Source organism: Xenopus laevis, chromosome 4L (assembly GCF_017654675.1).
Source record: "Xenopus laevis strain J_2021 chromosome 4L, Xenopus_laevis_v10.1, whole genome shotgun sequence".
Taxonomy (NCBI): Eukaryota; Metazoa; Chordata; class Amphibia; order Anura; family Pipidae; genus Xenopus; species Xenopus laevis.
This window is the reverse complement of record NC_054377.1, coordinates 106076380-106099894: the sequence shown is the minus strand read 5'-3', so window position 1 is coordinate 106099894 and position 23515 is coordinate 106076380. Positions and strand designations below refer to the sequence as shown.

General features: G+C 36.5%; 1 protein-coding gene across 5 annotated transcripts in view; it reads left to right on the top strand.

The window, feature by feature from the left end:
- Positions 1-23515, top strand: part of col11a1.L (collagen type XI alpha 1 chain L homeolog) — a 126370-nt gene that overhangs the window by 47608 nt on the left and 55247 nt on the right. For all 5 annotated transcript variants that reach the window (XM_041590577.1, XM_041590574.1, XM_041590578.1 and 2 more), the window contains 17 exons: positions 1322-1363; positions 1667-1729; positions 2796-2870; positions 4192-4275; positions 4747-4803; positions 9441-9494; positions 9996-10049; positions 11320-11373; positions 11590-11643; positions 12500-12553; positions 13492-13536; positions 13751-13804; positions 17129-17173; positions 18378-18431; positions 20797-20841; positions 21477-21530; positions 23339-23383. In XM_041590577.1, coding sequence (XP_041446511.1) covers positions 1322-1363; positions 1667-1729; positions 2796-2870; positions 4192-4275; positions 4747-4803; positions 9441-9494; positions 9996-10049; positions 11320-11373; positions 11590-11643; positions 12500-12553; positions 13492-13536; positions 13751-13804; positions 17129-17173; positions 18378-18431; positions 20797-20841; positions 21477-21530; positions 23339-23383 — 933 coding nt within the window. The remainder of the gene's footprint in view (positions 1-1321; positions 1364-1666; positions 1730-2795; positions 2871-4191; positions 4276-4746; positions 4804-9440; positions 9495-9995; positions 10050-11319; positions 11374-11589; positions 11644-12499; positions 12554-13491; positions 13537-13750; positions 13805-17128; positions 17174-18377; positions 18432-20796; positions 20842-21476; positions 21531-23338; positions 23384-23515) is intronic.

The window sequence follows — 23515 nt, the reverse complement described above, 5'->3', positions numbered from 1 at the left end:
TCCATCAAGTTCAACCCCTCCAAATGAAAACCCAGCATCCATACACACACCCCTCCCTACTTTTAATTAAATTCTATATACCCATACCTATACTAACTATAGAGCTTAGTATCACAATAGCCTTTGATATTCTGTCTGTCCAAAAAATCATCCAAGCCATTCTTAAAGGTATTAACTGAATCAGCCATCACAACATCACCCGGCAGTGCATTCCACAACCTCACTGTCCTGACTGTGAAGAACCCCCTACGTTGCTTCAAATGAAAGTTCTTTTCTTCTAGTCTAAAGGGGTGGCCTCTGGTACGGTGATCCACTTTATGGGTAAAAAGGTCCCCTGCCATTTGTCTATAATGTCCTCTAATGTACTTGTAAAGTGTAATCATGACCCCTCGCAAGCGCCTTTTTTCCAGAGAAAACAACCCCAACCTTGACAGTCTACCCTCATAATTTAAGTCTTCCATCCCTCTAACCAATTTAGTTGCATGTCTCTGCACTCTCTCCAGCTCATTTATATCCCTCTTAAGGAATCAAGTTTCATTAGAATTTGATTGAAGTTTTCGGGTCAGTAACAACCATTCTAATTTTATACATTCTAGTTTTTTTCTTTTTTCTAGTTTTGAGTACATTCAAATTTTTTAGACAGGGTCAGTGACCCGCAATTGAAAACCTATAAAAAAGAAAAAAATGAATGCCGATCAAAAAGTTGCTTAGAATTAGCCATTCTATAACATACTAGTTTAAAGGTGAACAACCCTTTTAATTCAGGCATTAAAAGAGGCTTCATTCCATTGTGACAAAGTGTAAGGGGGTTATGTATTAAAGGACACCAAATTTGCCCAGGTGCAGTAACCCATAGCAGCCAATCAGTAAGTAATATATTCTGGTCACCTGTCTAATAGCAAACATCTTATTGGCTGCTTTGGGGTACTGTTCCTGGGCAAACTTGGTGCCTTTAATTACATATGGGGGGAAGAGTTTGAAGTTAAAGATAAAGTGTAATAAATAGTACAGCGAAAATACACTCCAGTGCACAACCTAGAAACCTAGTTTATATATTTATTTTCAATGTTTTATATATTTTCACTATTGGCTAACATTGTTCTTCTTATTAGGATTATTCTGTGTTTTATATATGTTCCCTATTTACTAACATTGTTCTCCTTATTAAGATTGGTTAATTATTATTAAAAATATTAGAAAGTGGTAAAAAATTAAAACACAAATTAGATTATTGCAGGTCTGTAAATCAGCATTAACACAAGTAATGTCCCTTGGGAAATTCCACTGTTAATTGAATATTTTTTTTTTTATTTTTTTTTAGGGAATGCTAATTGAAGGCCCCCCTGGACTGGAAGGACCTGCTGTAAGTATTTCATCACCTTTTTGTTGATCATGTGATTCTGACTTAAATCCTAATGCTTCTACAGTTACTGTTTATGTATATTTTTAATCATCACAGTATTTACAGGGAAGACATGTCCTACATTTTCTCCCTGGTGATAACAATTACTCTGTCTTTCTCTTATGACTCAAACTTCCAAAAGGCTGGTTACATGTCTAGGTAGTCCCATGTGGCTCATATCTGCTGTTGTTCTGTCTACCCTGTTTACTTTAAAAGAGGCCCTATGCCCTTTTGTGTATGACAAATCATTTTCTTTCTGTTTAGGGTCTTACTGGTCCACCTGGTTTGCAAGGACCTTCTGGTACTCCTGGAGATCCTGGTGAGAGAGTGAGTACATTACATGCTGAACACATATATATTGTATATATATATTAGTATTTTTACAATTATTTTAACACTGCTTTCTCTTTTATGTGTTAAAATGCCTCTCGCTTTAGATGTTCTCTCTCTCTCTCTTCATTTCTTTTTCACATTTTTTGGGACACATTTAATTTAATGAGACATATCTTGTTGTTCAAAGACCAGAATAGCAAACAAAAAGATTTTTTTTTTCAACTGGTGCCTCAGAAATGCTATCTGCTGATTGGTTGATATAGGTGACTAGGCTGTAGGATCTTTGCACCTTTTATTACATACCCCGGGAAGCATCATCATAGATCACTTACCGTATTATTAATGGTTATCACCACCAACATGCAGCAGTGTGTATTTACTGCCTAAAAGCAGGGAAGGGTAAATTTTTTATGGTATAGGGTGACATTTATTTTCCCCCAGACAGAGGTGCAAAGAGCAATAAGGAGTGAAAGAGCCCACGCAGAGTCCACAAAGTACTTCTGCTCAGGGAAATGATTTTGCTGTTTACTGTTCAGCATATTAGTAATCCAACATAGCGTACTCAGTGCAGCATCAAGAAATGCAGCTAGCCATAGAGAAGGTGCTAAGGACAGGGCCCCATTGTGTCTTGGGTCCTCTGTTGCTCCCTAATGTGAGCTTCTAAATGATGCACAAGTTAGGGGTTGGGTAAGGAACAGGAAGGGGATTTGCTTCATGCCTCCCATTGCCCAATCCTTATGAATACATCAATGAAATAGTAAATATAGAGCACAGAGACCAGCTGTGCCAAGATAGGGTGCACATTGTAACTGTTGTTTGCACTTTAAACGCTGGCTTTCTAATAGTAAATGACCCCTTGTGTTTTAGTGCACCATAGTGACTGAGATTTCTCTTTATCATAATGGAAAGCCCCAAAAATCCCTTCCTTTTCATATTCACAATTTCCATAGGAAAATCTTGGTGAGAAAGCAGTATACAGTATGCATCATAAGCTTATGCTCACACCTATTCCTCCCAGACACTGTTTATGCATATCTTGTTTTTTTTTTTACTTTTTCAGGGTCCACCTGGTCGATCCGGATTACCAGGTGCTGATGGGTTACCAGGGCCTCCAGGCACTATGCTGATGTTACCGGTAAATTAGTTAATATATCTGAAATATATATTGTTAAGGGTAATTTTTTTGTGCCAACAGAGGGCACAAAGCCGTCTTTCTGGTTTCTCTCAAAGCAAGCTAATGGCCTCTGTCGGGGGGCAAGATATATATATTTTATATTTTTATTTAATATATATTTAATATTCTGATGGAAATAATATATATTATATACAGGCATTTTCCTGGAAACCCATTATCCAGAAAGCTCCGAATTACGGCAAAGCTGTCTCCCATAGACTCCATTATAATCAAATAATCCAAAATTTTCAACATTATTTCCTTTTTCTCTGTAATAATAAAACAGTAGCTTGTACTTGATTCCAACCAAGCTATAATTAATTAATTAATTAATTAATTAACCTAATATTAGAAGATTTGACTGATTTACTAACATAGTTGCTTAATTGCACCAATGGATTTGCTCTCCAATGAGATTTTTGCATTCATGTTAGTAGACTGAACAAAACTAATTGATGATTGTTTATTATTGGCAACTGCACTGATGCAGTTTAGCCTCTCTGTATGTAATCCAGCACACAGGACCAATTTCTTTGTTAAATCTAATAGAAAGCTTAAAGGGATCCTGTCATCGGAAAACACGTTTTTTTCAAAACGAATCGGTTAATAGTGCTACTCCAGCAGAATTCTGCACTGAAATCCATTTCTCAAAAGAGCAATTTAATTTTGAAATCTGACATGGGGCTAGACATATTGTCAATTTCCAAGCTGCCCCTGGTCATGTGACTTGTGCCTGCACTTTAGGAGAGAAATGCTTTCTGGCAGGCTGCTGTTTTTCCTTCTCAATGTAACTGAATGTGTCTCAGTGGGACATGGGTTTTTACTATTGAGTGTTGTTCTTATATCTACCAGGCAGCTGTTATCTTGTGTTAGGGAGCTGTTATCTGGTTACTTTCCCATTGTTCCTTTGTTTGGCTGCTGGGGAGAAAAGGGTGGGGGGTGATATCACTCCAACTTGCAGTACAGCAGTAAAGGGTGATTGAAGTTTATCAGAGCACAAGTCACATGACTTGGGGCAGCTGGGAAATTGACAATATGTCTAGCCCCATGTCAGATTTCAAAATTGAATATAAAAAAAATCTGTTTGCTCTTTTGAGAAATGGATTTCAGTGCAGCATTCTGCTGGAGCAGCACTATTAACTGATTCATTTTGAAAAAATTTTTTTTCCCCATGACAGTATCCCTTTAATCATGTAGGATTAATGCTGAAGTATATAGAAGGGAGCCACAGGGAGCAGTAGCTTTTTACTTATCTTAACTTATCTTTATCTTTTTTTTGTAGTTCCGATATGGAGGCGATGGAGAAAAAGGACCAACAATCTCAGCCCAAGAAGCACAGGCTCAGGCTATTCTTCAGCAAGCTCGGGTAGGTGACAGAAGATGTATACCTTAGGTCATAAAGAAAACATGGATGACATTCCTACTATGGCATCAACATACCTTTTGGTCTTGTTTATATATTTGTTTTGGATGTTTTGCTTTTCTCAGATGTTGAACTGGTTTGTTTTGTATTTTGTTAATGTTTATATCTTTATATTTATATAATCTATTTTTTTTAAATGGATAGTTTCATAAATTCCAACAAACACATTTTAGACAAGCAAAACAGAGAGGTTGGAAGTTCCACTGAACTGTATAGTGCTGTACATATAAGACCACACCCCAGATATGCCAAGCCACATACAGTTATGCCCAACCATGCCCCTTGTGCTGGCCAAAAACCTGTCCACTTACCTAATGGCCATATAAAGGACAGTTGCTATTTGCATTTATCAGGTGAAAAATCATGTATTATTGTTTCAAACCAAGCATTAACTATAATGTCTTTACCTTTCAGATTGCCATGCGTGGGCCTGCAGGCCCGATGGGACTTACTGGAAGATCTGGCCCAGTGGTATGTAGCATTTATCACAATTTGATCACAATTTATGGACTTGAAACTTTTAACTAAAACATCAAGGGGTTTATTTATTAAAGTCCAAATGGTAAAAACTTTTTCATGTTTTTCACTAGAAAACTAAAATTTATAGTGGAAAAAAAACTCAAATTTTTCGAGATTTTTTAAACCCTGATGCTGCAAAAGGCCTGAAAATGAGAATCCATTATCTCAGACCTGTCAAGGTCCTGTATAAGTCAATGGGAGAGGCCCCTATCGCAAATCGGAGGTTTTTGCCAGAAAATCCGACTTTTTCTGGGATTTCGGGTGAAAACTCTAAAAAAAATCTAGCGATTCAGGAAAAAAGCCTGAAAGATTTATGCAATTCTGGAAAAGAAATTGAGTGATTCATGTTTTTGCTCGATTTTATCTATTTATCTATATCTAGCTTTTTTTTATTAATATATATAAGCTAAAATTGGGCATGGGAGTTTGGTTGTGGGGTTTTTTTTCAAAAGATATGAGATAAATTCTGATTTTATTAAATAATCCCCTAAATTTAACCGAAGTAACAAGTAGAAATCAGACAGAATATTGAAATTTGCATTTGTCTGGTTTAAATAGAAAAATAACTAGTATAATTCATATAAAACATGTTTTTTTTTAATGTATTACTGCTATTACTGATGCGTTCAGTTTCAGTTTAAAAAAGAAATTATTAAATGCAACAAGAATAGGGAAATGTGCAATAAAATGTAATTAAAAAAACCCATTATATATTCATGAAGTTAAAGTCACCCAAATAGTGTTGTAATTTAATTTCTGAAGCAGGGATACACGCTTTAGGATGCTGAGTAAACCTATTAAGCATATTAATGCTCACACAACCCTATAAAAAAATTTGAATAATCCTCCTAGTGATATGAAGTTAGGAAGGGTTAATATCAATTCTGCAAAATGCAGGCTGCAAAAACACATTTCATCAGCTCAAATTGAATACGTCTAACATCATTTCATGATCCATTAAAGAGGACACGTGTGGACAGTTTAGATTTTTGCCACTTTATGATTGGGCTTTCTCTGTAATTAAGTATACGAGACACAGACTATTAAAGTAGGAATCTGTGCAGTAATAAAACACTCTCATTAGGTTTGCAATGGAAACAAGTGCTATTATAAAACAGAGCTGAAATTGTATTTATAAACAGAAGTACGTGCAGCATATTTACATAGGATTATTTAATAAAATAGGATAAAGGATAAACCATTCAGCGCAAGCCATTATTTAGGGGAAATATAAATGTTCTGCAGGCGATGCTTTGAGAACATTGCTGCAGTAAACGATTTGTTCTCTTATGTGCTCCCATTGATGGACAGGGCCTTGTCACCAAGGATTATGATAGAACTGATTTATAGAATTACTTAGAGATCAGATGCTGGCAATGAAGGGATTATATCATTCTATATAGGATTGCAATTCACTCGGTCATTGACATATGCACTGAGATCCACATGATTGCATTGGGTCACATATGTTTAGGAGTAGAGCACAACTTAAAGGGCAGAAACGAGAGTTCTTTTATGTCAGTCCTAAATAGACTTATCTTAAAGGAGAACTAAACCCTAAAAATGCCATCTTTTATATACTAAACTAATTGCACCAGCCTAAAGTTTCAGCTTGTCAATAGCAGCAATGATCCAGGACTTCAAACTTGTCACAGGGGGTCACCATATTGGAAAGTGTCTGTGACACTCACATGCTCAGTGGGCTCTGACAGCTGTTGAGAAGCTAAGCTTAGGGGTCATCACTAATTATCAAGCAGAAAATGAGGTTTGTCTGTAATATAAGCGGATGCTACAGGGCTGATTATTAAATTCTGATACTAGTTGCGCTGGTTTCTGAGCTGCCATGTAGTAATTATTTGTATTAATTACTAATCAGCCTTATATTGTGACATTTCTATTCTATGTGTACTGTATATTGTGAGTGGGTCCCTAAGTTCAGTAAGTGACAGCAACACAGAGCATGTGCAGTGAATCAGCAGAAAAGAAGATGGGGAGCTACAGGGGCATCTTTGGAGACACAGATCTTTACTGCTAAGGTTGTGGTTGCCCTGGGCTGGTACAGAAGCCCAAAACATACTGTACAATATTTCTATCTACATCTTTAGTTAAGCTTTAGTTCTCCTTTAAAGGTTCAAAAAAATTAATTATCAGCTGTGCAATAAGGTTTCTTTAAATAATATTTTAGCCTTCAGTGTTATTCTGGGAGGTTTCATCAGATAAGACAAAAATTGCCTTTAGGTTTCCTCAGCATACTGATAGCAAACTGTAATAACAGGTTTGTCTTCTGGTTCAGACCAGGGATTAAAAATGGTTGTATGTTAGGAGCACTTTAAAGGAAAACTATACCCCCAAAATGAACACTTAAGCAACAGATAGTTCATATAATTTTAAGTGGCATATTAAAGAATGTTACCAAACTGGAATATATATTTAAGTAAATATTGCCTTTTTACATCTCTTGCCTTGAGCCACCATTTCGTGATGGTCTGTGTGCTGTCTCAGAGATCACCTGACCAGAAATACTTCAATTCTAACTGTAACAGGAAGAGATCACCTGACCAGAAATACTACAACTCTAACTGTAACAGGAAGAAGTGTGGAAGCAAAAGACACAACTCTGTCTGTTAATTGGCTCATGTGACCTAACATACAGTACAGTGAATCCTACGATCCCAGGGGGCGGCCCTTATTTTTTAAAATGGCAATTTTCTATTTATGATTACCCAATGGCACATACTACTAGAAAAGTATATTATTATGAAAATGGTTTACTTACATGAAGCAGGGTTTTACACATGAGCTGTTTTATGCAATATCTTTTTATAGAGACCTACATTGTTTGGGGGGTATAGTTTTCCTTTAATGTGTGTTAGATTTACATTCTTAGTGATGAAACTTTCTGTTTAAGGGTGGCAGACTAAGGAGCTCATCTATGAGAATGCCAACATATGCTTTGGGGCTTTTGATTTCTAGGTCAGACAATAGATTGACCAGCAGGTGGAGCTCCTAATGCTTCACTATTAACTTGCTGGCGGGATCATTGTGATGGGATGATCATTGATCAGCCATTGATACGTATGTGCGCAATGTACAGAGATGCAATCATTTACTGAACCCAATTTAGAGGCATTTCTAAATAAGAGGCTCTCTTAAATCTTGCTTATAAATAGTATTCCAGGTCCCTTTTTTTTTATTTATTTGATTATTTTGAACACAGTGTTATGCTGACCAGAGTCACAATTATAAAAGCTACTTAGAAGAATAGAACCTCTATTGCACCTTGCAACAACTGCTTGCACTCCCAGAATACAAAGGGAAAAGGAAGGGAGTATCGGAACACCTCTTGCTTACTCGTCTTTCTAGGCGCACAAACTTTTGAACACTTGGTAATGTAGATTGGTGGGGTACCCTGTCCTTACTGGCTGTCTATGAATGAAGAAATACAGGGCCCCTTTGTGCCTGACAGTGCTGTGTGTTCATGTTCAGGATTCTGGTGCAGAACTCAGACCTACATCTCCAACAGGAGTAGGTAGGTAGGTACAGAGGAGCAATTTTAAGACCCATAGGGGGAAATGTAATAAAATTCACAAAGAGCAAAACTTTGTGAATACAAATTCGACTGTTGCAATATAATATAGGCTTTTATTGCATTGTGAATCTTTTAACACCTGCTCAGAAGTTTTGTTAAAAATGTTGTCACAAAAAAACCATTTGCAATTGCGTAATTTTATTACATACACTGCGAACGTTCACAAAAACAGTTTGGTCGCAAACTTTGCGAGGAAGTAGCTGAGATCTTAATCAGTCAAAAAAGCCGCAAACATGGTCGCTAACGTTCACATGTCTTCATGCCTTTGGAATCATATAAAAAAAGTCTCTAACCACAACGATAATAATCATGTACCTTGACTCCCTAAATAACATGCTTTGGTAGCAGAAACCGGCGAATTAACCGACCTGACCTGCCTTCTGCATTGTTATAGGCAACAATGTTGTAACCAGAGAAGAAAAAGAAATACTTTCAATAGCAATCACAGCTGCAAATACATTTAAAGCACTAAAAACTTTTAATGAATGTAAATCAGAACATTTCATTATCAAAAATAAGTTTCGAGCGGCCATCCTGTTTAAAGGTTATACGTTGCAATATCACTGCAGTATTTTAACTGGGCAGAGCGCTTCATTAGTGATACATCATCCCTTTGTGAGTTGTTTTGCACTGTCACCACAAGGAGGCTGTATAAGTCCAGCAACTTCATCAAATATTGCATTAGTAACACAAACACAGATTATATCAAGTTTTAAGGCTTTAGCACAGATTTGATTTCAATTTTAGCACTGGAAATGAGAAACTGGATCCCCGAGCAACTAAAGTGTCAACATTATTGCAGATGCAACTAAGTTTGAATAGATAATAACATGATAATTTATTAAACAGGGCTCAGACATATTCAAATATTGCCATTGCCTCTGCTGAGCCATTATAATGTACATCTAATATCATTTCACTGTATGTTATATGTTTTTTTTCCATTCCCGCCCAGAAATAGTTTTCCTCCCAGGTTATTAATGTGTTCTGTTTTATGCAGGGATCACCTGGAGCTCCAGGAATTAAAGGAGACCCAGGAGACCCAGGCCCTCAGGTACAGCAACTTTACATTTATGTTTGTATTCGTTTTTTCATCCCAGATGTGCTTCCGTTTCTTTTCTTTCATTTCTATACCTCCCTGAGGTCTTCTTTAAGATGTGGTTAATATTCTTGCCTGCAGCAAAATCTAGAAATACAAAATACAATAAATGTATTTAAAGCTCTCTGAGAGTTTTCTCTTCTGGGTAACTCTGTGTATTTGTGTTACTGTATTTAGATTGCTTCCCATAACTCTAACATAATGAGACTGGACCAGAACTACAATGCAGGAAACTCTGCCAGTGATATTTCCAGAGAGAAGAAGTTCAGCCTTGCGCTATTTGCTTGTTTCTTTCCTACAAAAAGATTTATTTTGTCCAAAACATATTTACATATTGTCAACAATATTATGTGCATTTTAAGTATATTTGGGACTGGAGGAAGCAGCAATGAATCAATTAAATCAAGTTGCAGTTTTGGGAAGCATAAATTCTCATATACTTCTTGTATTATGCAGGGTCCTAGAGGAATTCAGGGATCATCTGGACCCATGGGAAAATCCGGGAAAAGGGTAGGTTCTGTGAGCTGTGATGACTTTGCATGTGACGACATACACAAATGCCCCTAATCTAGGGCAGCCCTATTTAGGATTTTGTATGGTATAACATCACACACCATGTAGTACAAGTATGGGACCTGTTATCCAGAATGCTTGGAACATGGAGTTTTCTTTCCATATCTGCATACCTTAATTCTACTAGAAAATCATGAAAACATTAAATAAACCATACAGGCTGGTTTTGCTTCCAATAATGGCTAATCTTAGTTTGGATCAAGTACAGGGTACTGTTTTATTATTACAGAGAAAAAGGAAATCATTCTTTAAAAATTAGGATTATTTGAAGAAAATGGGGTCTCTGGGAGACAGCCTTTCCGTAATTTGGAACTTTCTGGATAATGGGTTTCTGGATAACAGATCCCACACCTTTACTTTCATGAGCTGAACATGTTAAAAATTTATCATTAATTTTCTGGCCTTTTAAGCTATTAATCATTTTACCCAATTGGGGTGAAAAATGCAGAAATGCAATATCCCATGTCAACAATGCAAAGTGCTGTCAATGTCCTTTTTAATTTTCCACACAAATCTTACTTGAGGGTCTGAGTTAGAGAGTTTGACAACACAATGGACTTTGGTGGCTTAGACTAAATTACAGATTGTTTGTGATGGTTCTCATTCATCTAGCTTATGGTATATCTATAGTATAAGTCAAATCAACTGGGCTTTACCTTGAAGACGTTTTGATAGGCATCCGACTGGCTTTCTCAATACAATTTCTGTCTAGTTTATTTGACTTATTACTATAGATAAATTACAGATTTGTTTATTAAAAGGGTACAGGTATGGGACATATTTTCCAGAATGCTCAGCACCTGGGGCTTTCCGGATAAAGGATCTTTCTGTAATATGGATCCTCATACCTTAAGTTCACTGGAAAATCATTAAAACATTAAATAAACCCAATAGGCTTGTTTTGCTTCTAATAAGGATTAATTATATCTTAGGTTGGACCATGTAAAAGCTACTGTTTTATTATTATAAACAAAAAGGAAATCATTTTTAAAAAATTGGATTATTTGGATAAATTCATAAATTCTGTAATTCATAAATTCTGTAATTCATAACTTTCTGGATAACAGGTTTCTGGATCATGGATCCCATACCTGTACTTGAAATCTACCTATCTCCTTTACAATTCATTCAGGAGATAACGCTTAACGTCCACAAATATTTAAGCAAAGTTGTTCTTGTCCATGATACCATGTTTTTTTTATTTTAGGGAAGGTCTGGAGCTGATGGAGCCCGTGGAATGCCAGGAGAGTCTGGATCCAAGGTATTCTCTCATTATCTGAATGTTAGTTGATTGGGTATTGTGTGAATAATGCTCTTTGAAGGCATCTCAGGGTTATATGTGTGTGTCAGTATAGAATTCCTAGAAACAATATCACTAGCAGAATTGTGTATATTCAGATTAGAGATCCAGTATCAAGGCTGGATGATCAACAGACAAAGTCTTGTCATTGCTGACCCCCATATTTTCATTTTGCAGGGTGACAGAGGTTTTGATGGTCTCCCAGGTCTCCCCGGTGAAAAGGGACATAGGGTGAGTCTGCTCTTTTGGCTGGAAGAGATTTTGTACCTGTTACTGAAGACTTTGCACTAGAATAAATTACCCGTTACCATTTTTTTGATCTTGTGTTCTTATATCTTGCCACCAGAGGATGCTCTGAACCATATAGTTATACTGAAGACAATTTAAGCAGCACTTCACAATATCTGTCCTCAAATTCAGTATAAAATATGTGTACTAATAATATGATATAATTCACACATAGCAATATGGAAATAAAGTTAGTAACTGAATATATTTTACATTACATTAAATATTTATTATACTTGAATATGTCATAATACGAATTACCACAGGTGCCCCATTCAATTTTGTACATAGAATTTATGCTGCATAAATTATTTTTTCATACTCACAGATATATGGAGGCCAACTGCCAACTGATGTTGAAAGATCCATTGTCACTTGATAAATGAACACTTGTTTTGTGACATTGGACTTGTTTCATAGCTCATACAAGACGTCAATATGGCAAATATTTATTAGTCTATGCTTTCAATCTAGCTTTATCCCTATTTACTTAGTTACATAGTTAAATTGGTTTGAAAAAAGACCAAAGTCCATAAAGTTCAACCTCTCCCAACAAACCATAGAGCACATATATACACATACCTTTACAGACCTACATATACACTCAAATATATAAATTATATATGCCAATATCTATGCTAATTGTAGATTTTAGTATCACAATAGCCTTTGATATTATGCTCATTTAAGAAATCATCCAAGTGACTCTTGGATGGATTTGTTTATATAACACCAAGGCCAGTGCTGTGAATGTCCCTCCCATAAATAGTTGTCAAGAGTTGTATATGTCTCTTTTCAGGGTGACAAAGGTCCTCAGGGTCCACCAGGACCTCCTGGTGAAGATGGAGAGAGGGTAAGAATGCTGACTTACTATTTTAACATTTTTGAAAGACTAGCTTTTTTGTACCCCTTTTACTGTCTTCACAGTTCAATATTGCCCATCACTTTCTTACTATTTGTCTATTAAGTTTTCTTTGTTCTAAATATGTCAAACATAAAGCGGGTGCACCTAGTTCTGTGCAAGATGGGTGGCACGTGGTGATTACACGTGGGCAAGTATAAATAAGTGTTACCACCATATATATCCTGTACTTTCACACTTATACAGCCTAGAGTTATGATTATTTCTGCCTGTTTTTCTGTCTATATAAAGAACATAAATGTCCATAATAATAAGTACTGACTGATACTGAAGCTTTTCCAGCTGAAGAATCAGTTACTGCCTCCTCTGTGACCTTATTGATGCCTTCAGTTTTTAGAATAATGCAGACATTGGCAATCTATATTATACATATCCTCATACATTCCTGCAGATTGCAGGGATCAAAGTCAGTTCAAAGATATAACAGTGATCCCCACAAAATAATACCACATAGAAGTATTTTCCGGATATTGATTGTACATCAATTAATTTAAAACACGTTAATAGGACCAGACATAATAATTATATTTATAATATTTATATCCATGTCAGACTTTGCTCTAATGTGGGGCATCATTAACCCTGTACAGCCCTGTGGTTATCTGGTGCAAGTTCCAACAGAAAGCAGGGGATGTTAAAGAAGACATCATTCCATATATACCTGGCATGCTTTTCAGATGATCTTCATTAAGTTTCATGCCTGCAAAAAGAGAAACTGTAAAAATGTAAAGACTTATAGAAATATATCAATGGAGGTCTGGGGTTCTAAATGAGCTTGCAGTTGACTCAGTTGGTTTATGGAAAAATAAAAACATGTACCACATTGGTCTAGATAAAATCATAGAAACAGATTTTTTTATTTATAACAGGGAGAAGATGGAGAAGTTGGACCAAGAGGGCTTCCCGGTGAACCTGTAAGTGATCAATTTTCTGCTATGCTTTACACATTCTCTTGGGTGGCAGTACTACCTACTATTTATATTTCATAACATTTGATCAGAGAGAACATTTCCCAACACCGTAGTGCTGTCACTCAGTACCAGGGTGACTGTTAATCTGCAGCAACGAGTTTAGGTACAGAAACTACTTCAGATTTTAAACATTCTGTAATCATTAATTTTTTTCTAGGGTGAAAGAGGATTATTAGGACCAAGAGGATCACCAGGACCTACTGGACAGCCTGTGAGTATAGTATTTCTTTTTTAATTTATTTGAAGATAATGTTATGTAAATATTTTCTCACAAGGAACTGAAATCTTTCCATGCACACTGGTCAAAATATCTGATGATAAACTTTAGTAATCTGAACTAAGATCTTTAATTTAATTCATGCAACAGAACATATTTCTTGTCTAAATCCCAATACCCTACTAGGGCAGCTGCATGGATTCTGCAGAATCCACAGGCACTACAGTCATTTACCCTTCTTGATGCAGGATTCAGCCAAACCAAAATTCAACCCTAATACTTATGACTGGACAGCTGAAAGCTATATTTTTTTTTAGAGATGCACCAAATCCAGGATTTGGTTTGGGATTCGGCCATGATTCTGCCCGGCCGAACCAAATCTGAATCCCAATTTGCATATGCAAATTAGAGGTGGGGACGGAAAGCGCTTGACTTTTTGTCACAAAACAAGGAAGTAAAAAATGCTTTCCCCTTGCCACCCCTAATTTGCATATGCAAATTAGGATTTGGTTCAGTGTTCGTCTGAATCTTTTTCGAAGGATTCGGGGTTCGTTTGAATCCAAAATAGTGGATTTGGTGCATTCCTATTTTTTGTCCACATGATGCAATTTTACTCAAAGACTATGCAGTTTTGGTTGTGATTTGGTCCAGTGTTCAGCCTTTTTTTATAGATATTTAGATTTTATATTTTATTTATAGGTATTTAGATTTTATAGGCATTTGTATATTGTATTTGGTATTTGGCTAAATAAAAAACATATGGATGTGGTGCATCCCTTCAACCAATATTTTATATATATATTTGGCTTTTGAGATGCCTTGTTATCATGGGATTGGGTCCACCTTGGTGATTCAGCCCACCAGATATTGTCAGCTATGCACATCTATTCAGTCTTCTATCAGCCAGTCTTTTTCAGAAGGATGTACAAGAAGCATACAGGGCAGAGACTCTTAACCCATGGGATGGAGACCCAAAAATGGGTCTCCATGCTGTGTAGATTTGGGTTTTCTATGATCTATCTTAATAATTTTTATAGCAACAAAAAAAGAATACAATGGGGTTCATTACAAATTCTAAAATCATGTTTTGGTCACCAAAATGATTTCAGTGACTTGGGTACCCTGAGATAAAGGTAAAAACACAGTTATAGGCAAACTCATTTTATGGCCATTAATGCTGATGGCATCACTGAAATCCTAACCTTAAAAAACTAGGTTTTTCTGTATAAGCTTTATTTTTCTGACCAGAGATCTGACACTTGTCCATCCTTTCTATGTCCTTGTCTCTGAGGATGAGGCTCTGGGATTTTAACTTTGATAAATAGGAAGATGACTCTGCCAGTCCAAATTTTAATGTCTGGACCTGAAAGTAGGGTTTCTTTAGAACCCAGACCCAGAGCAAATAATGCCACAAACTAATGCAGCCCTAAATTAATTGAAAGTAGCCTTTCTCAAGGGGTAGGAAAACTTTCTCACAGAAGGAAACTGAAGGGAGGAGGGAAGAAATCCATAATAACCTTTCTCAAGCACAGATTCCTTCATTTGCACAACAACAATGTCACTGTTTCTTATCAATAGTATCATAAAAATACAAATGTAATTACCAACACTGTGTTTAACCCCATACAGAATTCAAATTATAACTAAGAAACAATAAAACCAGATATTGTCTCTGCTAAAAGTTAGGAAACCTTTAAGTTGATTTTATACAAAATTAGTTCAGCTGTAGTGGATGGACAATCTGTTTCACAAACAGTCTTTGTGCATTTTTGTACTGTTGGTTACATGTTTCGATTATTTGTGAGCTCCTCAATGTAACTTTTTGGAAGCTGCCACCAACACAGAGATGCTGTCGCGTACAGATTACTGTTCTGATTGGCTCGTTCCAGTATGAGTCAGCGGTTTGCAATGCACCAGTAAAGGGGTGAACAAAATCTGGTCTTTTTAACCTGTGAACCTGTAGTAGCTGTTAAAAGACAACTCTGCATGCTGCTCAAAGAGAGGCTGCGTGGGATACCAGGTGGTCTCCTTTTTTCTCATAATAAATTCCCTCTCAGGCCAGCCCTATGATTTTGAAAAGTATTATACAACATTGCTTAATATAGGATCGGGGAATTTGAGGCCTACCTCCATCTCCTCTGGCCATGCCAGTAGTATGCCCAGGCTCTGGAAACATTCCGTAAAACCCTTCCCACTTTCTGGTAAACTCCACAGTCTTTGAGGTACTGGAATCATGACTGAGCCACCTAAAAGGAAACACTGGAAGGTAAATAGTGTAAAACAAAAAAGGGCGATCTCCAGAGCGGCAGCAGCATTATGAAAACTTTTTAACCCTAGAGATCATGTCCTCAAATTCAGAAATATTTTTTTTAGGTTTTGGCACATCATCAATACTTTGAAACATCATCAATATTTTTTATTCTCTTCTTACTTCCAGTAGTGTGCTATGGTAGATGTAAAGGAGGCTTTAACCAGGCGACTGATGGCAAGACTAAATCTGTCAGATGAATACATAGCACCTTCATCAAATTTAGGAGAGTAGGGGGTAGAACACAATTATGTATTCAGTTACATATGCACAAAGTAAAAACAGAAGGTATGATTTCTGTTTAATGATTGGTTCAAAATATTATTAAGTCACACAGATCTCCAAAAATATAAACAATTGTATGGACCCTGCATGCCTCTTGCTAGTATAGAACATAATGAAGAAGGAGAGGGTTTTAGTGCACTGATTTGTGTCTGGGATTCTCTGACATCCTAAATTACACTCTGATCATAATAAAGCATTTTAAGCACTGGGAAGCATAAGTAGTTCCAGTCAGTGTAATAAGTTCATACATATTTAACTTCAACCAGAGGATTCTGGGCTACACTTGCAGCCACCTCTTAAGAAGCTGATTCATATTCAGCCAAAGTGTATAATAAAATGAAAATACGTTGTCATGAAAGGAGAATGTGTCTATAGAAATGGCACATGGTAAATTCACTTTAATAAAATAATACCGACACCGTTTATATCTCGTTAAATTATCAATAGATCCACTTGTTATTTCTATATATGCAAAAAGGCCTGCAGTATTGGTAGAAGACACTGACTTATGTTTCAGTTGTAGCGTTTTTCCCTTTGTTATTGTGGAATTGATTCATAATTAACATTATTTAATTTCACTACATTGCATAAGTGCTTTATTAGTATTTTTATTAGGCACTGAGACACACAGCCTCTGCTCCTTTTTATTATGGCCTTATATTCAAATATTCTATATATCAAGCATATATGAACTAATGCACATTTTGTTCTTTTTCATTGTTCAGGGCGTTGCTGGTGTGGATGGACCTCCAGGCCCCAAAGGAAACTTGGTTAGTTTACAGATCCTTTTTAACATGGTTTCATGATAAATTAAATCTCAAATTAAATATTCCATTATAAAGCTCATGCTCTCTCTCTCATGTTGCACTGTTTGTACAGTACTTTTATCTTATTGTATGCAGTCTTGCCAAATATCATATAATTAAGTTTTAGTTTAGATTCATACAGTACATTTGTGGATTCTCGCTCCTCATTTCACATTACTTATGAATTGCACATCTAGGGGGTTATTTATCAAAAGTTGAGTTCTGTTTTTCCCGAAAAATTCAAGTTTTTGAGGGTAGTTTCAGTTAAAACTTGAATTTTTCAGGATAAAAAAAAAAGTTTGAACTGAAATGTTTTTCGAGAAAGCTTGAATCTGAAAATACTCAAGCTAAAACCTGTCGAGGTCATGTAGAAGTCAATGGCAGAGGTGCCTTGAACCATTTGAAGATGTTTTTAGCTGTCATGATGTCCGGGGTTTTTTCAGTGGTTTGCACTCGAAAACTCAATCAATTTGAGCTATTCGAGATTTTTTCACTGATACCTTAATCAATTCCAGTACAGGAATGCAACCCGTTATCCGGAAACCTGTTATCCAGGAGGCTCCAAATTATGGAAAGGCCGTTTCCCATAGAATCCATTTTATACAAATAATCAATTTTTTTCTAAATTATTTCCTTTTTCTCTGTAATAATAAAAAAGTAGCATGTACTTGATCCAAACTAAAATATAATTAATCCTTATTGGAAGTAGAACCAGCTTATTGAGTTTATTTAATGTTTACATGATTCTCTAGTAGACTCAAGGCATGAAAACCCAAATTACGGAAAGACTAATTATCTGGAAAACCCCAGGTCCCATGCAATCTGTATAACAGGTCCTATACCTGTATTCAAGTTTTTCCCGCGATTGCACTGATTCATGTTTTTACATTTGAGTTTTTTCTTTAATAAGCATATATTCGAGTTGTGAGTTTATTCAAGGTAGAAAAATAACCTGTCTAGTGTTGCAGAATCACTTTTCACTTTCTCTCAATGTCAATATCATACACCCAGTCAGCATTTATACTGAATAGATCTTGAAATCAAAAGTGTGACTTAAGTTTATCATTTAACAATATGTTATTATATGTTATATGTTCCAGGTCAATTAGATGCAATTATTTTCTATATAAACAATGTACAAATCTGTCTGTCTATGTATATGTTTTAGGGTCCTCAAGGAGAACCTGGCCCTGCAGGTCAACAAGGAATTCCAGGCCCTCAAGTAAGTATCCTGTGCATTTGTTCTTTAAGGTCACTGTTTTTCTTGACATATGCAGGCCAATCTAATGGGAAATCACGGTTTCCTGTACTAAAGTGGCTGCCCTTTTGTACTTTTGAGAAATGACTTCAGTCTGTTGTTGTTGTTGGTGGTAATTGGATGACATGGTGGTTTCCTTTTGGTCAGTGAGACTAAAAAGACTGTAAATATAAAAGCACTAATTCTCCTGTTCAATGTCACGTCAACATTTATTTCCAATTGTGTGAACTGTAATGTCTTAATACATACATAGTAACATAGTAACATAGTAAGTAAAGTTGAAAAAAGACACATGTCCATCGAGTTCAACCTTTTTTTTTTTTTTTTTTTTTTTATTAACTACCTATCTGCCAGTTGATCCAGAGGAAGGCAAAAAACCCATCTGAAGCCTCTCCAATTTGCCTTAGATGGGGGAAAAATTCCTTCCTGACTCCAAAATGGCAATCGGACCAGTCCCTGGATCAACTTGGACTATGAGCTATTTCCCATAACCCTGTATTCCCTTACTTGCTAAAAAGCCATCCAACCCCTTCTTAAAGCTATCTAATGTATTAGCCTGTACAACTGATTCAGGGAGAGAATTCCACATCTTCACAGCTCCCACTGTAAAAAACCCCGAATATTTAGGCAAAACCTCTTTTCTTCTAATCGGAATGGGTGACCTCGTGTCAGCTGGAAAGACCTACTGGTAAATAAAGCATTAGAGAGATTGTTATATGATCCCCTTATATATTTATGCATAGTCATCATATCTCCCCTTAAGCGCCTCTTCTCCAGTGTGAACATCCCCAATTTGGCCAGTCTTTCCTCATAGCTAAGATTTTCCATACCTTTTACCAGCTTAGTTGCCCTTCTCTGTACCCTCTCTAATACAATAATGTCCTGTTTGAGTGATGGAGACCAAAACTGTACGGCATATTCTAGATGGGGCCTTACAAGTGCTCTATACAGTGGAAGAATGACCCCCTCCTCCCTTGACTCTATGCCCCTTTTAATACAGCTCAAGACCTTATTTGCCCTTGATGATGCTGATCTTGGATATATGATTTAAAATTCAGAGTAGAATATGTAATACCCCAACTACTGCCCGAAATAAGGTAGCATCAATCCATATTGATGACATAATATTTTTGAAATCGTTTTAGTAGTCTTAAGTCACAGTGTTTCAAAGAGGATCCATTTTCCTCTGCAGCCTTTGTTTGTATGACTACTACATGGTTGCTACATTTATTTTATTATGTCATTTGTGTTTATTAATCCATTGGATGCTATCATTTTGTTGGCAATGCTTTTATAAGAGCTCATTAAGGCGCACCCAGAAGCAGATATTAATTAATATGACCCATATTGATTTAGTAAATTAATGTTTAATTAAATGTCATACTCAAATGACAGACTTTATTACCACAAGCCCCCCTCAGCAAAAAATGTTTTTGTGTGACTATAAATGGCCCCATTTTGATCTGGACCCTGCCGTCGGACCTCCTCCCACTATGGTTACACCATTAGATAAAGGGGTGATTAAATTAAATTGGTGACATTCAACGAGGGCCACTTTATTTGTAAGCAGAGCTGAAGAGTATAGCAGTGTATAATTATATGAGTAGTAGAAAACTGCCTCTCTAACAAGGGAAGTGGTAAGGGCCAACAAAGTCAACACCTCAACACCCTCAAATTTCCCCAGAAAAGTGATGGGGAAGGTCCCCATAGGCTAACATTGTATCTCGGTAGGTTTAAACTACCGAAGTATGTAGTCAAAGTTTTTTTTAAAGAAACAGTACTTCGACTATCAAATGGTCGTATAGTCGAACGATTTTTACTTCGAAGTCGAAGGTCTTAGTAGCCTATTCGATGGTCCAAGTACCCAAAAAAATACTTCGAAATTCGAAGTTTTTTTCATTCGAATCCTTCACTCGAGCTTAGTAAATGTGCCCCTAAATATGCAAATTCATATAGACAGTTTGCCAGGCTTTTCTTTTCATTAGGCCTAAGTTATTAACAATGCTAGATGATTTTACATTTTCATTGATTTAAAGGAATTATTAGTTAATGTATTAGTGCTCTTTTCTTGATTTCTGCAAAACACCACAGCCAGTCCCCTAGTGAAGCACCATCAGATAAAGCTGGCTTTCTACAAGGTGCCTGAGCCCTTTCCCAAACTGCTCTGAAATGTTAGTGTAAAGAATAATAAGGGATTGTAAGTCCAGCTCCTGGCTGCAGTGTGTGGCTTCAGGAATGTGAGAGAGTGCGGCTATACCGTACACTGCAAGTCTGTTCTTAACATTCTGTGATGAATGAGATTGGGATATAATATTTTCTTTCTTTCCAGGGTCTCCCCGGTCCACAAGGCTCCATCGGTCCACCTGGTGAGAAGGTAATGTCTCTGTTTTTTTCTTACTATGATCTAAAAACTGCAGTTATAATGCCTTTTTGTGCATTGCTTATGTCTTTTTAGATTAAGATTTGATCTTCAGCTTGTGGCTTCCTGTTTGTTGCTGAACTACAAGTCCCAGAATCCTCCAGCAGCTGTCAGATGCTGCAGGGATTTGTAGCTTTAACAAAAAATGAAAACTGCTGATTTAGAATCTTTGCCTCAAAGTATAAATGTAACCCTGGAGTGTGGAATTTAGCATTTTTATTGTGGGGACCAGATATTATAAAGAGAGGAGCCTCTTTAAAGGTTCTTGGTCTTGGGCCATAAATATGGCCCGTGGGTTTTCGGTTGGACCAATCTGTTATAGAGAATAGATGCAAAGACATATGGGTAAATGAACAACTGAACACCAGTGCTAATAAATACCAATCAGGTTTTTTTCATTAGTCAGACTGCACTAAACTGATCGAAGCTAATTGCTGTTATGAGTTTACGCATTAACTTATGCATGTTAATGAAATTACCCCATAGTGTGGCAAAATTGTAAGTGACAATATAGTTGTTCCAGGTTATCTTTTATAATTTATATCTCATATATGTACAGTATTTATTAAAATGTGTCTTTATGTGCACAGGGTCCACACGGAAAGCCTGGTTTGCCTGGATTACCTGGAGCTGACGGACCACCTGTAAGTGGAACCTTTCAGATATATTTAGAGAACAAGGACAGACCATTGTTTTATATATAGCACAGAATTGTCTGGGACTAGAGGCCCAGGCAAGATACCTTGTACCCACGTGTGATGCAGAAGCTGTGATACATATACAATATCCTGGTTTGAGGTATTTTAATTTGCTCTAATTGCTTTTGTGGTTTAGCAGGTAACATAATCTCAAAAGCAGAAAATCCTAGTTTGAAATTATGTCAGTCCTATGTGACTGCTACTAAGTGAATTATTGGCAGTTCCTTTAAGTAATTCACCAAAACATCATTCATGTTTGTTTTATTTTATGGCTCAATACAGGAACTTCACGCATACTTTTTGCCCCTAATTAAATGTGCTGCCCTTAAATAAAATTATGTTACTACTCTTTGGTATGTCCCTTGTGTTTTATACCCCTACTTTCATCAAAAGGGGCTTTCTAGAAATGATGTTTAACGTCCCAGTTCTTTGTATGTACTCTATGATCATCAAAGCTTAAAAGAGAACTAAACCATAACAATTAATATGGCTAAAACTGGCATGTTATATATACTGAACTTATTGCATCAGACTAAAGTTTCAGCTTCTTAATAGCAGCAATGATCCAAGACTTCACACTTGTCATAGGGAGTCACTATCTTGGAAAGTGTCTGTGACACTCACATGCTCAGTGGGCTCTGAGCAGCTGTTGAGAAGCTAAGCTTAGGGGTCGTCACAAATTATCAAGCAGAAAATGAGGTTGGCCTTTAAAATAAACTGATGCTACAGGGCTGATTATTAAATTCTGATGCTAGTTGCACTGGTTTCTGTGCTGCCATGGAGTGATTATCCATATTACTTACTAATCACCCTTATATTGTGACATTCATATTCTATGTGTACTGTAAATTGTGAGTGGGTCTCTAAGCTCAGTAAGTGACAGCAGCACAGAGCATGTTCAGTGAATCAGCAGAAAAGAAGATGAGGAGCTACTGGGGCATCTTAGGAGACACAGATCTTTACTGCTAAAGGGCTGTGATTGCCTTGGGCTGGTACAGAAGCCCAAAACATAATGTGCAACATTTCTGGCCTACTTCTTTAGTTTAACTTTCCTTGTCCTTTAAAACCTAGCAATTGGTTTGCATTGCAGCACTCACATTGTTTGGGGAACTAGATTGGATGTGATATCACTTGTCTAATTACTTTGAATATGTTTATGACCATGAATACAATTCACCAAATCAAAGGGGTGGAAAGTAAATGTATTTATAAAGATAGAAGGAATAATTAGATAACTACCAAAATTACCATAAATGCCCACTTTTCCAATTCCCCGCAAATATTGAGTAATTGCTGTAAAACTGCCTTATAATGTATGTCTTGAAAGTCTAATGCTGAACAACAGTACTACTGTGATTAAATATGTATTATATTCAGCACTGTGCATAATGAAACCATTTCAGTAGCAAACTACTTCCATTTGCCCTTTACATGCAACAGAATAAAGGCCAAAGCAACGCTGCTTTTTTATAAAGACTTTCATAAAAATGACTTCCATCATCATCATTTTGTAATTAAAGTTCATTCCCACTGTATGTACATTTCTATAAGCGTAAGACCAATGCAGTATTCTCACCATATTTCCTTGCAAACCTTTTCAGAGCCCCTAATAAAAACCTCATGTGTTCTGTATATTTAGTTGTATTTAACTCAAGGATTGTTGAAGGTTTGGAGGTCAGGGATTATTATTACTGAAAGGAAAGGCTATACCACATGGCACTTTCAATAATCTTTTTGCTTCTCTTTTCTTTCAGGGACATCCTGGTAAAGAAGGCCCCACAGGAGAGAAGGGAGCAGCGGTAAGGATAAATTCTATCCATTTCATAAAGGAAGGGATCTGGGTTAATTCTGAAATAACAGCCTAATACACCATATTGCAGAGATTCTATGCCTCACTGTGCCTTAGAACTGATATAGGTTCACAGTTAGTC